Source organism: Malaya genurostris, chromosome 2 (genome assembly GCF_030247185.1).
Source record: "Malaya genurostris strain Urasoe2022 chromosome 2, Malgen_1.1, whole genome shotgun sequence".
Lineage (NCBI taxonomy): Eukaryota > Metazoa > Arthropoda > Insecta > Diptera > Culicidae > Malaya > Malaya genurostris.
In genome coordinates, this window is record NC_080571.1 from 337,495,062 (window position 1) to 337,507,082 (window position 12,021).

A 12,021-nucleotide genomic window follows, 5' to 3' on the forward strand; every position below is an offset into this window, starting at 1 on the left:
AAAATAATTTCAAATGAATTGCCGCGGAACTCGAAGAACATAGGGTAAATAATCTTTATTTGCGTATGAACGCGATTGTTTGTAAGTCTTAGCATAAGTACGAAACAACTAAACAAATCGCCATCAAGTTTGAAACATGTACCTAAGGGGGGAATCGATAATTGTTGAAGAGCATAGATACTTTCTACACTACTCAGAAGTGATTATAAGGGTTATCATGGAGGAGAGCTGTAGTAAGCTCACTAAAAATTATGATTATTGTGACATCTGAGATGGAATATTGTGCAATCGGGTTGCCGTCTATGTTGTGTCACTACAATCAGAGTTTCACTGGACAGGATAATTTCGAGAATTTTTTTGCGCCCTTACCTTCACGAAACATTTCCGAGCAACGCCGGGTAACTCAGCTAGTATGTATATACAAATACAACCCTGTTGGGTCAGTTCTCCTGATTGGTAGGAGTAGGGCTTAAGGAACTGAGTTATCGCGGTGCAAATACGAGGGCGGAAATCGTACAAGAACTGGGACAGTCGAAAAGTGGAATGAATGGTTGGTGATAGGAGAGATCTCGAATTACAGCTCTCTTGGGTTCTGACCGTGGAAGTGAAAAGGTTGCTACGAGTACAGTTCGATAGTAGCATATAAAGTTCTCGAGTAAATTGTGTGATTTCGGACGGTCGAACCGGCTAGGAAAGCCCCGATCACTGGGTCCCTATCCGACACCAGTTAACCGTTAAGGATCGGCAAAGCGCCTGTTTTCGCCCTGTCTGGTTTTCTCCAGTACGGCTAGCCGTGAAAGAGCCCGGCAGGCTGTCGTCGCGGGTCCGTCTGTCAAGCAGCAAACTTCACTCCGCCCGGTAATCCTCAAGGACGACCGTGGGGTCGTGCACCCACCCGTGTTGAAACTGACATCCGCCCGTGAGCGCAGAGGACTATCCAGCCACAAGGTTTCGTCATTGTCCGGAGCCATCAGAATTCCTCGATCATCTATCGAGCCAACACGTTCCATGTGCGCAAGGAATATCGCTACCGGTACCGCCCTAACCTCACCGTTTAACCATACGAACCATACTGCACATTATCATCTTTGCCTGAACCCAGATCCGAAAGCTCCCCCAAACAACTCAAATACGACCCTGGGACTCGAGGACCAAAAAAAGAGGCCATGTGTGCCTACCCCGGAACGTGCATACCAGACGTTGGGGCTTAGAACCCGTTCTCCTCCAGAACAGGTTAACTTCATCCTCGGGGGCTAAGAGCAGCCGCGTCCCAAGAAGGTAACAATGTCAATATTGCCAAAAAGCTGTTCACTACGGTAAGCCATGTGATAAACTGGACAAGGAGACAACTACACCAAAAGACAACGGTGCTTCCTTCACACAAACCCCAAGTACACCTGTGACAGTCACCAACAACAATGAAGCATCCCCTTCAACGAAACCATCCAAACGTAAGCCCTATAGAACAAAGTACACCAGCTGCAGTTAACAACTTACCCTCCAACCAACCAGCAATTGCAACCAATATACAACAAGGCGTATCTACAGCAACTAGCAACGAAAAGAAGACGGAAATCGACAACAATACCATCGAAACGGCAATGGATGACGAGACGAACCACGAACGAAGTGCTCCTCAATCCTCGTGGGAGGGAAATGGAAACTCCTCTCCCCCTAGTAAAAGGGTGACAACGAGATCCAACTCAAAAAAAATTATTTAAAAAATCGGCTCAATCGGCCACGTAAAGCTTGTACGCAAATAGGCCTGAATAAAAAAAATATCTTTTATATAAACAAGTGTTTTATCATAAAATAAATAAAATCTTCTCTAATCGCTATTTATAAAATGAGTAAGTTCGTAAGTTCTCTGTCTTGAAAATTATTCTGATATAAAATCGTTTCTTTTGTCCAGATTTATATCTTGAGGTTGTTCGTATCCAAAATTGGTCTTTTAAGTAACTTTGAAATCATCATAATTGACTTTCATTTAAAGGATATTTTCAAAAATTTTGATATTAGAAATTAGAGTAAGTTTGTAATTTGTCGCTGTTTAGTGCATCCATCATCATCTTTATTTTTGTATTTATTATGGATACCAAGGATGGCTTTTATCGTATCAAAGAACGTTCACTGGCAACTCTTCCACGATTGAATCAGTGCCATCAAAGAGAAACGGAAATCATCGCAACAACAAAAAACCGGCATGGTACATTTAACATAGAATAGACACCAGTGCGAGAGCGAATTTCTCTCGGTGAACCGTCGGAGAATCAACGGCTAGCACGCTGCTGTGGGGATTCTCTCTGGAGCAACAAACGGTCGCTTATTTTCGTTTCGCGATCCCATTCTATACAGGCAGTTGATAATTGCGATAGAATCATTTTACTATTACCGCTTATTCTAACTATGTGCATATAATCTTTGTATAAGTTGTATCTATGAAAATAGCTGTAAATGCTCCACACAAGGGTTTCGCAATATTGCAACCTAGTATGAGAATCATCAAGTTGAATCATCGATTCGATTTTCTGCGATAATTGTCAACTTGCGATTCTCTCTTGGTAAATTCCACACAGCAACGATCATTATCAGACTGTAAATTTTTTTAAGGGCATGAAATACTCAGAGTATGAAGTTGAGCGAAGAAATGTAGAAAAATTCTCTCACGGTTCATGCATTGATAGACTCGAGTTCTTATAGCATCTTCTATCGGATTGAAAATGTTGTATACAATATAGATAGCAATATAGCAGCTTCAGTCAAATTTTCGGCAATCACCATGGATACGTTAGAATTATTTCATTTTTAATGCAATCGTGCTCGGTCGTGTCTTGCATACAACCCTTTAATTTTTACATTTTATATTAAAACACATTTGCTAATCCTTAAACTACCAAGCGCTCCGCTTCTCAAACTAAAATGTAAAAAAAGTTGAATTCGTCGCATTAGAATCTATTATTTTAATTTTTTTGTTTTAAAAACTTAAACCTAGGTCATTATAAAAACATGTGTAAAACTCTAGTAACAAATATTGAACTAACATTTTTCATTGTTCTTTTTATTCTTCTTTTATGTCAAATTGAACGTATGATAATCACAGCTTGACTTTCATCACCCCGTTATTTCCAGCGTCAAACTACAGCTTCTGTACATTCAGCCACAGTCCACCTTCGGAAGTCAGCACAGGACTGTTGGGTATGATCTTCAAGGGCACAGAAGTTTTGCCGGATAACGTAAATCGGAAATCCTTCAACAGATAAGCCAAGCCAACGCGGGCTTGCATCAATCCAAAGCGCATACCGATACAATTCCGTGGTCCTTCACCGAACGGCAGGAAACAGTACGGATTTCGCTGTGAAAACTGAGCCGGTGAGAATCGATCCGGATCGTAGCGTTCCGGATCCGGATAGTATTCTGCATCATGATGAATGCCGTACACGGGAACAATCATCGTAGAACCCTGCTCGAGGATGTGATTAGTTCCCGGCACCTTATAGGCTTTGGAAACCTTTCGTGTGAGGATTGTAACTGGAGGATATTTTCGGAGTGATTCTGAAAAAGAAAACGACATACTGAGCATTTGTCGGTCCGGTCGGAATCGGTCACTTACCATTGATGCACTGATCGATGTAATGCATATCCTGAATTGCTTCGTATGTCATCGAACCATGCTTTTTCAACGTCTCCATCACATCGGCACGGGCCTTGTCCTGAAGTTCGGAATTTAAAGCCAGTTCGTACAAACAGTAGGACATAGCCGTAGATGATGTTTCAAATCCAGCGATGAAAAACACAAACGATTGCGCCGCGACTTCCTCTATGCTCAATGCTCCCAGATTACTGTCTAAATCCCCCTTCGATTGTTCCGCATTCTTCAGTTTAATTAACAAATTCATAAAATCGTTTCGTTCCACATTGTTTTTCTCACGATACTCGACAGTATCTTTCACTGCACCCATGAAAAACCGAGACACCTCTTTATCGATCGCAGCAAAATGCAATGCCCGTGCAATATTGCGGAATTGCTGCGCTAAAATGATTAGGATCAACTTCCACGTACCGAACGAGAAGATCTTTTTACCCATTCGCCGAAATTCTGCATCCGGATCATGTAAACTGTTACATTCCAACCCGAACGCGCAATTTCCTATCACATCCGTGGTAAAACGGGCCAAAATTTCCTTCATCTCAATTTCTCCCCCTTTTTGCGCTTCACTGGCCATCAATTTCCGAAACTCTTCCGCCACTCCGGTGATGGTTGGAAACATCATTTTCATCTTGCCGGACGTGAAGGTCGATGTGAGCTTGGTACGTAAATTGCGCCATTTTGTGCCTTCCATGGTGAAAAGATGCGCCGAAAGGGGATCATCCTTCTCGTTGTAGTACACCGATCGATCATGGAAGTAGTCGAAATCTTTTATCAGCACCGTTTTCACAAAGTCCAAATCCAAAGCCAGCGCCACCGGGTTGGTGAAAAAGAAAATGCCCCCGAAAGCTCCGCTGCCCTTGAGCTGATCATAGCAGCGTTTCATGACAGCGGAAATATGTTGCTTGCCTCTGACACCAAGGTTCCCTGCGGGAAATGTCGGTTTGATGTACGCTACGCCACGTTCTTCCCAGTAGGAGTATTTTCTCCGAACCCAAAACACCGCTACTGTCACTGCCAACACTGCTAGATAGAGCCACATTTTGTCGAGTAGCTTCCGTTCACTGCAGCTGCTAAGTTACACGTTTTGCCGAACACTAAATTCCGAGAGCTGAGATGTGCGGTTTTATATTCAATCAAAGTATTTTGACAATCTACATACGTAATCGTCACACACAACGAGAGAAGCTGATTTATCTCTGGAATTAAAAAAAAATAGCTTCCATGTAATTAGAATAGCACGTCGTAGAGGAGAAGGGAAGTCAATTGGTACCTAGTTTATCAGTTTCACACATTCAGTCTAATAACCCTGTCGTTACATCCGGTATGTTGACAAACTGATTGTGCTACTATGAGAAGCTCATCGACGAATTCTCTCGTCTCCTGACACATTATCACTCACACGAGAGAGCTTCAAACGGGTCAAACAGGCTTGCTTGGATCGTATCAATGAGAATTGTACTAGTCATGCTCGATAAGTGGTATTCAATCTAAAAATCATCACAAATCGTACCGTGAAAAAGCAAAGTCATCACGATAAGATCTGGAGATTTCGTTGATGTTGGTGTCGCCACACTCCACAACTGCCCGCTTGTTTACTAGATTGCAGTATTTAACAGTATTTAATGCCGGGCATCACAGACGCTGTTATCATGCGAAGAGAAGCGATAAAAGTCAAAACAAATCTTTGGGTGAAGTTTGTGTCGTGTTTACCTACAATTGCCGAATTCGGAACCGTCTAAAAAAATCGCAAGTCATGTGGATTGTAAACAACTAAATTGTCGGTTCCGTTGTGACGATGGCGTTCTGATTCATCATTCCACATGGAGATTGATTGACTATTAGAAGCTTAGTTGTTAGAAAACAGCTATATTACAATTGAAAACCGACCTATGCCGCCTATTTACAACTGCTTCAGGATCACTAGAGGAGAACGACTCTTAGGAATCACAGAGTTAGTAATCGTCATCATAAGTATCCTTTTTTTTTGCTTTTTCTCATTTTGCGTACAACAATCAAAAAACATTATGCACTAAAAAAATCGCAGATCGGAGCCACTCGATAACAGGCTCACACTGAGCTCAACCTCATTGACTAGTAATGACTTCAGCTTCATTGACTAGTAATAGTATTAACTTGCAAGAACTTTTTTGCGTTCTGAGCTTTCGTGAAAAAAAATTTAAACAGATCTTGATTCCTTTAATATCACAGCACATCACAATACTCTTGAAACTCTCCTCTGCTTTCGCCTGTCAAAACCATGTTCTAAACTCGTCAAAAAATAAAAAAATTGCCTAACGAAGTTTAGTGTGAATGTATAGGTTTTCAAATAATCATTTTGTCCATACACTTTTTTCTCGGAAAACAATAAAATGTGCAGTTTGCGTATATCGCAATCATAATAAAATCAATTGTAAATCTCTAGAACGTTTTGCCTTTCTCTACAGAAAGGTCTTAGAATTGCTCAAAAACCGACTTTCGAACGAAGCATCAGATACCCATAATGTTATATACCATTCGACTCAGTTCGACGAGATCGGAAAATGTCTGTGTGTGTATGTATGTTCCGGAGATATGATTGTATAAGTGACGTAACCGATGAAACGCGTTGTATTTTTACGCGCTCAATTTCCTCAGAGATGATTGAACCGATTTTAACAAACTTATACTCGTTTGAAAGCTACTGTTAGGCCATTTATCAAGTTCCAAGATCAAATGGCTGTGACTTTTGGCTCCGGAGATATAATGGTATAAGTGACGTAACCAACAAAACACGTTGTTTTGTATCGCTCTAATGTATATAAGGGTGCCAATATTTTGGGATCACCTCTAATTTCGTTAAGCGTTATTGTTAAAAAGTTTAAGAACCTCGAAAAAGTCCCCATGCAAAATTTGAGCTAAATCGGACATAGGTAAGGGGTGCTACCCTGCGGTTAAGGTTTGAAAATGTTCGATCTTGAAAAATTACCATAGGTCGGAGTACATGAGCTTTCCGAAATTAAATATTTTTTTTATGTCAAACGTCTTAGAATTGCATTAAACGCCGAAATTTAGAGTCATCTAAAAAAAAATTTTCTTTTTAAATCGACTCTCTGGGACTTGAGATTTGAGTCCCAGAAAGTCGATTTGTAAAAATAAAAGTTTTTTTCAAGATGACACTAAATCTCGACGTTTCTTGCAATTCTTAGACTTTTGACATCAATTTTTTTTCCATTTCGGAAAGTTCATGTACTCCGCTCTATGATAATTTTTCAAGAACATTTTCACACCCTAACCGCAGGGTAGCACCCCTTACCTATGTCCGATTTAGCTCAAATTTTGCATGGGGACTAGACTAGACTAGAGCTAGAGAGATGTTTTTCAGCAAAATTGCTCAAAATAAAATTTCCTTCAACTTTATTGTACAAGGAAATCGTTTTTGAGTTCAATTAAGAAAGTTAGACTTCAGATTTCATTCTTAATAAGGACCACCCTAGTGACTTTTCCCATCAAAAGAAGCGCAATTTGATTACAAACCACTTTTGTGACCATAGTGCGATGCAAAATAAAGAAAAATTCTTATTAATGTTATGTTAGCTTCTACCCAAAGAAAGTTTCTTATTATAGATTGAAAAAAAATTCTTCACAGAATCTTCTAGTGATATTTTTGAAAGAATAAGTAATATGAGAAAAGCATCATAAGGCCACTAGGTGGATTAAAAACGGTTTTTCTAATATAACATCGAACAACGTAATGCTATTATCTAAATTTAAAAAAAACACAAATAAAATATTATCTAAATAAAAGAAAACTTAGACATGTAAATATTGAAAAAGGAAATTTTCTACTTTTTGCTTTTATTTTTATCAAACTACTTGAAGCTGCTCGATATTTCTCGAGTCTCTCAATGCATGAACCGTGAGAGAATTTTTCTACATTACTTCGCTCCACTTCATACTCTGAGTATTTCACAGCCCTTAAGAAAACTTTACAGTCTTATAATGATCGGTGCTGTGTGGAATTTCCCAAGAGAGAATCGCAAGTAGACGATTATCGCAGAAAATCGGATTGCGGAAAGACCGAAATCAGCATTTTGACGAAAAAATTAGTTGATTTTCTGATTTTAGTTAGTTATTTTTTTAGACAACTAAATAATCTTACTTTTGCTAATTAAGATTTTTTAATTCTCATTCCCTTAATAATAATAAAATATTTGCTGAAATGGCTATTTTTTAGGTGAATTCACCAATTGAACAAGCTGTCATTTCTTAGCTAAGGCACACTTCCTTTCCATTCAACTATTTTTTTAGTTGAATTGGAGAAATAAAACGTTGTTTTCAACCAACATAAATGGTTGAATTGGCTTCTGCAATTTGCAGCTATATGGCGCACTCTCACCGGAAAAACGTTCACACCGTGACTACTAGCCACTAGATGGCACACTACTACCGAAAAAAAATCTATATTGGCAGGTATAAATACGATGTTGTATAGGGACCGTGCACGATAACAAGTAGCGCCATTAGTGGCGAATAGGCGAAAAAACTCTACCATAGCTTTACACTGTTACCATATGTTCACGCTGAATTAAATAGTCAAAAACCTGTTTAAATACAACATAGTGGTGTAATGATCCTTTTCTCACATCAATCATATTCTCATATATTATACTGTGGTATACTATTAAAAATATTTCTCTCCGATTCTTAAAATAAACCAAAGAGATTGTTTGTGCATTAACTAGTATAACCTACAGAATGAAACAGTTCTCTGACATCGATGAGAAAACAAAGGGAGTTCCACTATTGTAGATATTTCGGGCACTAGAACCCGAGAACGTATAATCGAAGTTGGTTCGTATGGCCATCAACTAACATGATTTTAATTGCAACCGAAAAATATGCTTAATTTTCGATAGGAGCATAAGATCATTCATTTGAACCTAAGATTAGGAATACCGGACTAAGTGTAAAAGTAAGTGAGATCCTTTTTTGAGTGTATGACTATTATCTGCCGTCGTTTTTCGAAAACCGGGAATACTTTCGAGACCAATTTAGAAAACTTTTTACTTTTTTCGTTTCGACTCTTCAAGTGACGTACACAATTTTTAACACACTTTGCCCTATCATTCCGGAACCGAAAGTCGGATCCGGATGAAATCCAAGAATTCCGTGTAGAACCTTTCATTTGAATCTATGTTGGTGAACATCCATTAAGTCATTTTCGAGAAACACACACAATATATGGCATATGGCATATGGCACTTGGTCAATTTTTACTAGTCGATTTTCAAGTGATTGTATAACCTTTCTATATGAGAAAGGCAAAACAGTTCAGCGTTTCAATAAAATGATTAGTTGTTGTTAGCTTCGTGACTCGTATTTTCAATATACGTCAAACTGGCTATTGCTGAGATTGCTAGCATTTTTACGATTACAATTTATTTTCTTGCTATGGACCATCCTGTGAATTATTTGAACTTTTAGTTAAAATTTGACGGTCGGGCAGTTATTTTTTATCGAGTAGCTAAATTTATCTAAAACTGTGACCCATTTCAAAGTTTGACGGATGGAAAATTATTTGGGTCTTTTTTGCTCTGAAAATAAAGTAATAGCAAGTGGTGTAATGATTGCAATTCAGCGAAAGTAAGAACAACTTCGAGATAAACGTACTTCATTTAAAAAATATTTAAACTTTTTATTGGGGTTATTTTCTTTGAGTGAAAGTATAAAAAGAAATTACACAGAAGCAATTTTTACTAATGGTCTGAAATTAGAATGTTTTAGCAAGATATTTTTCAGTGTTTCCGGTCAAGTCGTTTGAAAAATCATTTAATGTGCTGAGAATATCGTTCGAGTGTTTGAATTTGAGTGAATATGACAAATATTAAACACAAATCCAACTGCAATTACAGAAAATGACGTATTTAGATACAGAATGAATAATTCGATTCAAAATTTAATAGTCAGTCGATGTTGCACAATCGTTCGCACCACACGCGAATAATTCCATAGGGTTCGGAAAAAAATCCGCAGAGAAAATACGCTAGAAAGTATTTTCAAACTCAGTTTACAAGTTTTGCTATGGTCGCATTATTTTATCCACTCGCCGCCTCGTGCGCTGTCGTCGCCGGCCACTAAACCACGCCCTCGTACACGGTGGAGAAAAAGACATAAACGAAACATAAACTTCTTTTTGAACATTTTTCTTCTAAATCGCGGTGTAGCTCGGAAGGTTGGAAGATACAAAACACATAATTTGACATATACAGTTAGAGTGCAACATTCAAAACTCACATCACTGTTCCGCGTAAAAATATTATTACGCACAATCGCTTCAAATGCGCACAAATTCTGAATAAATACACTTTCCACTAAGAGTTTACGTCATTTCTAAATATCGGTTTAGAAATTTATATATGGATATATCGTAACACATGCGAAAAACATGAAAACAATTTGCGAGCAGTTTCAACAAGACTGTCCTTTTTAGCTTTTTGATGGATTGTTTTGCTTTGAGTTTTTGGCTAATAAACTTGTTATTAAAACCAATTACATTTTTGCTTTCTGATGATGAAAGATAAATAGAAACATATTTTCTGTCAATGAGAATTTCGTGTTGGATTGAAATATTGCTGGTTTGTGTCCAGAATATTCGCCAACTAAACACATTCTCTAAAAATAAGAGTTTTTTTTAGCAAAGTAAACTCTCAATTTAAACGAATTTCATAGTTATTTTGGAAATTTTGTTGTTGAAATTAACTAATTCAAAAACAGTAATACGAATTAGGCGCAGAGCTAATTTCGGTCGTTCCGTGCACAGCAGCGTGCTAACCCGTGATGCTCAAACGATTTATCGAGAGGAATTCGCTCTCGCACTGGTGTCCATTCTATGTTAAATGATCCATGCCGATTTTTTGTTGCTGAGATGATATCCATCTCTCCTTGATGGCACTGATTGAATCGTGTGAAGCGTTGCTAGTGAGCGTTCTTTGATACGATAAAAGCCATCCTTGTCTGCCACATCTTTTTTGAGTTTCTTCAGTTTTGAGATTCTTGTCATTGTTTTTTTTTTCTACAAATGAAAAAAAAACTGCACACACTGACATAAAATTGTATGAGGCAGTCACATTGTTCTACATAATGATTTTTTCGGTAGTATTGTAAAACTTAACAGTGATAAGTTGCACAACCGATTTTAATATATTTAAAAATCTTTCTGAACATATCTAACATAAATAACAGTTTTAAAACAATTGTAGAACCTTTTGAAATTTCAACAAGTTACATTTGCTACTTGTGATAAAATCAATTGTAAGTCTCACAAACAAAATATTATTGTTTTTTTTTTTGCTATCACAGATTTCATTGAGATATGTTGCTTCTACTCAGTTTGCTTCCACGACGCGTTCAAAATTGTCGATGGAATAGACTTTCTATAGAGAAGGATAAAATATGTATTATCTTCCCGAACACACTTAGAAAGTTTAGCAGAATTCGGTAATTTTTACCGGATTTTCAACAGCTGAACACCCAAACCGCCGTTTACGTTTACTTTTTTTTACGTTACTTCGTTTTACGTAACTCTTTTAACGAACCAAATCCCAAATAATGTAATATTTTTTTTACGAACCTATTTCGTAAAAAGAGGTTTTTGCATACAATGAAAACGATTTCCGGCTCAATTATATTCCATGGAAACTACTACAATATGGGTATTTTTGTAACAGGTTTAAAGAGTAGATCCGGAATATGATGTGAGGTAGTTTGGAAATCCAAGAAGGCGACTTCTGGTTTCTTGATATTTCTTGAAATCCCTTACAATATGGGTTTTCGGAACGAGATTTAAAACTAAATGTCGGAAAACGATGTTTGAAGTGGTTCTGAAATCCAAGCTGGCGACATCTGGTGAATAATATTTCTTAGAAACCCTACAACATGGGTATTTTTGGAAAGAATTTAATGACGAATAATAGACGCCAGGAAACGATGTTTGGTGTTGTTTCGAATTCCAAGATAACAACCTTCCGTTCGGCCTTGAAAAACCCTTAAAATAAAGGAATTTTCGGAACAGATTGTATGCCAATAAAAGATGTTTGAGCTAGTTTCAAATTTCTATGTGATGACTTCCGGTAGTTTTTTCACGGAATACCAAGATCAAGGAATACGGTAATGGATTTCTAAACAGCTCCACACCGGTATTTCCGGTACGTATTTTTAAAATCCGTTCCAAAAATACCCATGTTGTGAGGGTGTTCAAGGAATATCAATCAACCGGAAGTCGCCATCTTGGATTTTGGAACGACCACAAACATTTCAAATTTTCTTGCGCCCACTTATCATATCCGTTCCGAAAATGGCCATATGATGTTTCCACATTCATTACACAAAACTTT

General features: G+C 37.9%; 1 protein-coding gene across 1 annotated transcript; it reads right to left on the bottom strand.

The window, feature by feature from the left end:
• Positions 1-2,123: 2,123 nt before the first annotated feature.
• LOC131431710 (cytochrome P450 6A1-like) lies at positions 2,124-4,878 on the bottom strand. The gene is made up of 2 exons (XM_058597574.1): positions 3,611-4,878; positions 2,124-3,552 (listed from the first exon to the last, which is right to left on the bottom strand). Exons 1-2 carry the CDS (start codon positions 4,686-4,688, stop codon positions 3,137-3,139), a joined length of 1,494 nt encoding a protein of 497 aa, XP_058453557.1. The 5' UTR covers positions 4,689-4,878; the 3' UTR covers positions 2,124-3,136.
• Between the last annotated feature and the right edge of the window lie 7,143 nt (positions 4,879-12,021).

Coding starts and splice junctions, on each gene's coding strand:
- LOC131431710 (XM_058597574.1), bottom strand. CDS start 4,688: ATGTGGCTCTATCTAGCAGTGTTGGCAGTGACAGTAGCGGTGTTTTGG. Junction 3,553..3,610: donor CATCGATCAGTGCATCAATG/GTAAGTGACCGA, acceptor TTTCTTTTTCAG/AATCACTCCGAAAATATCCT.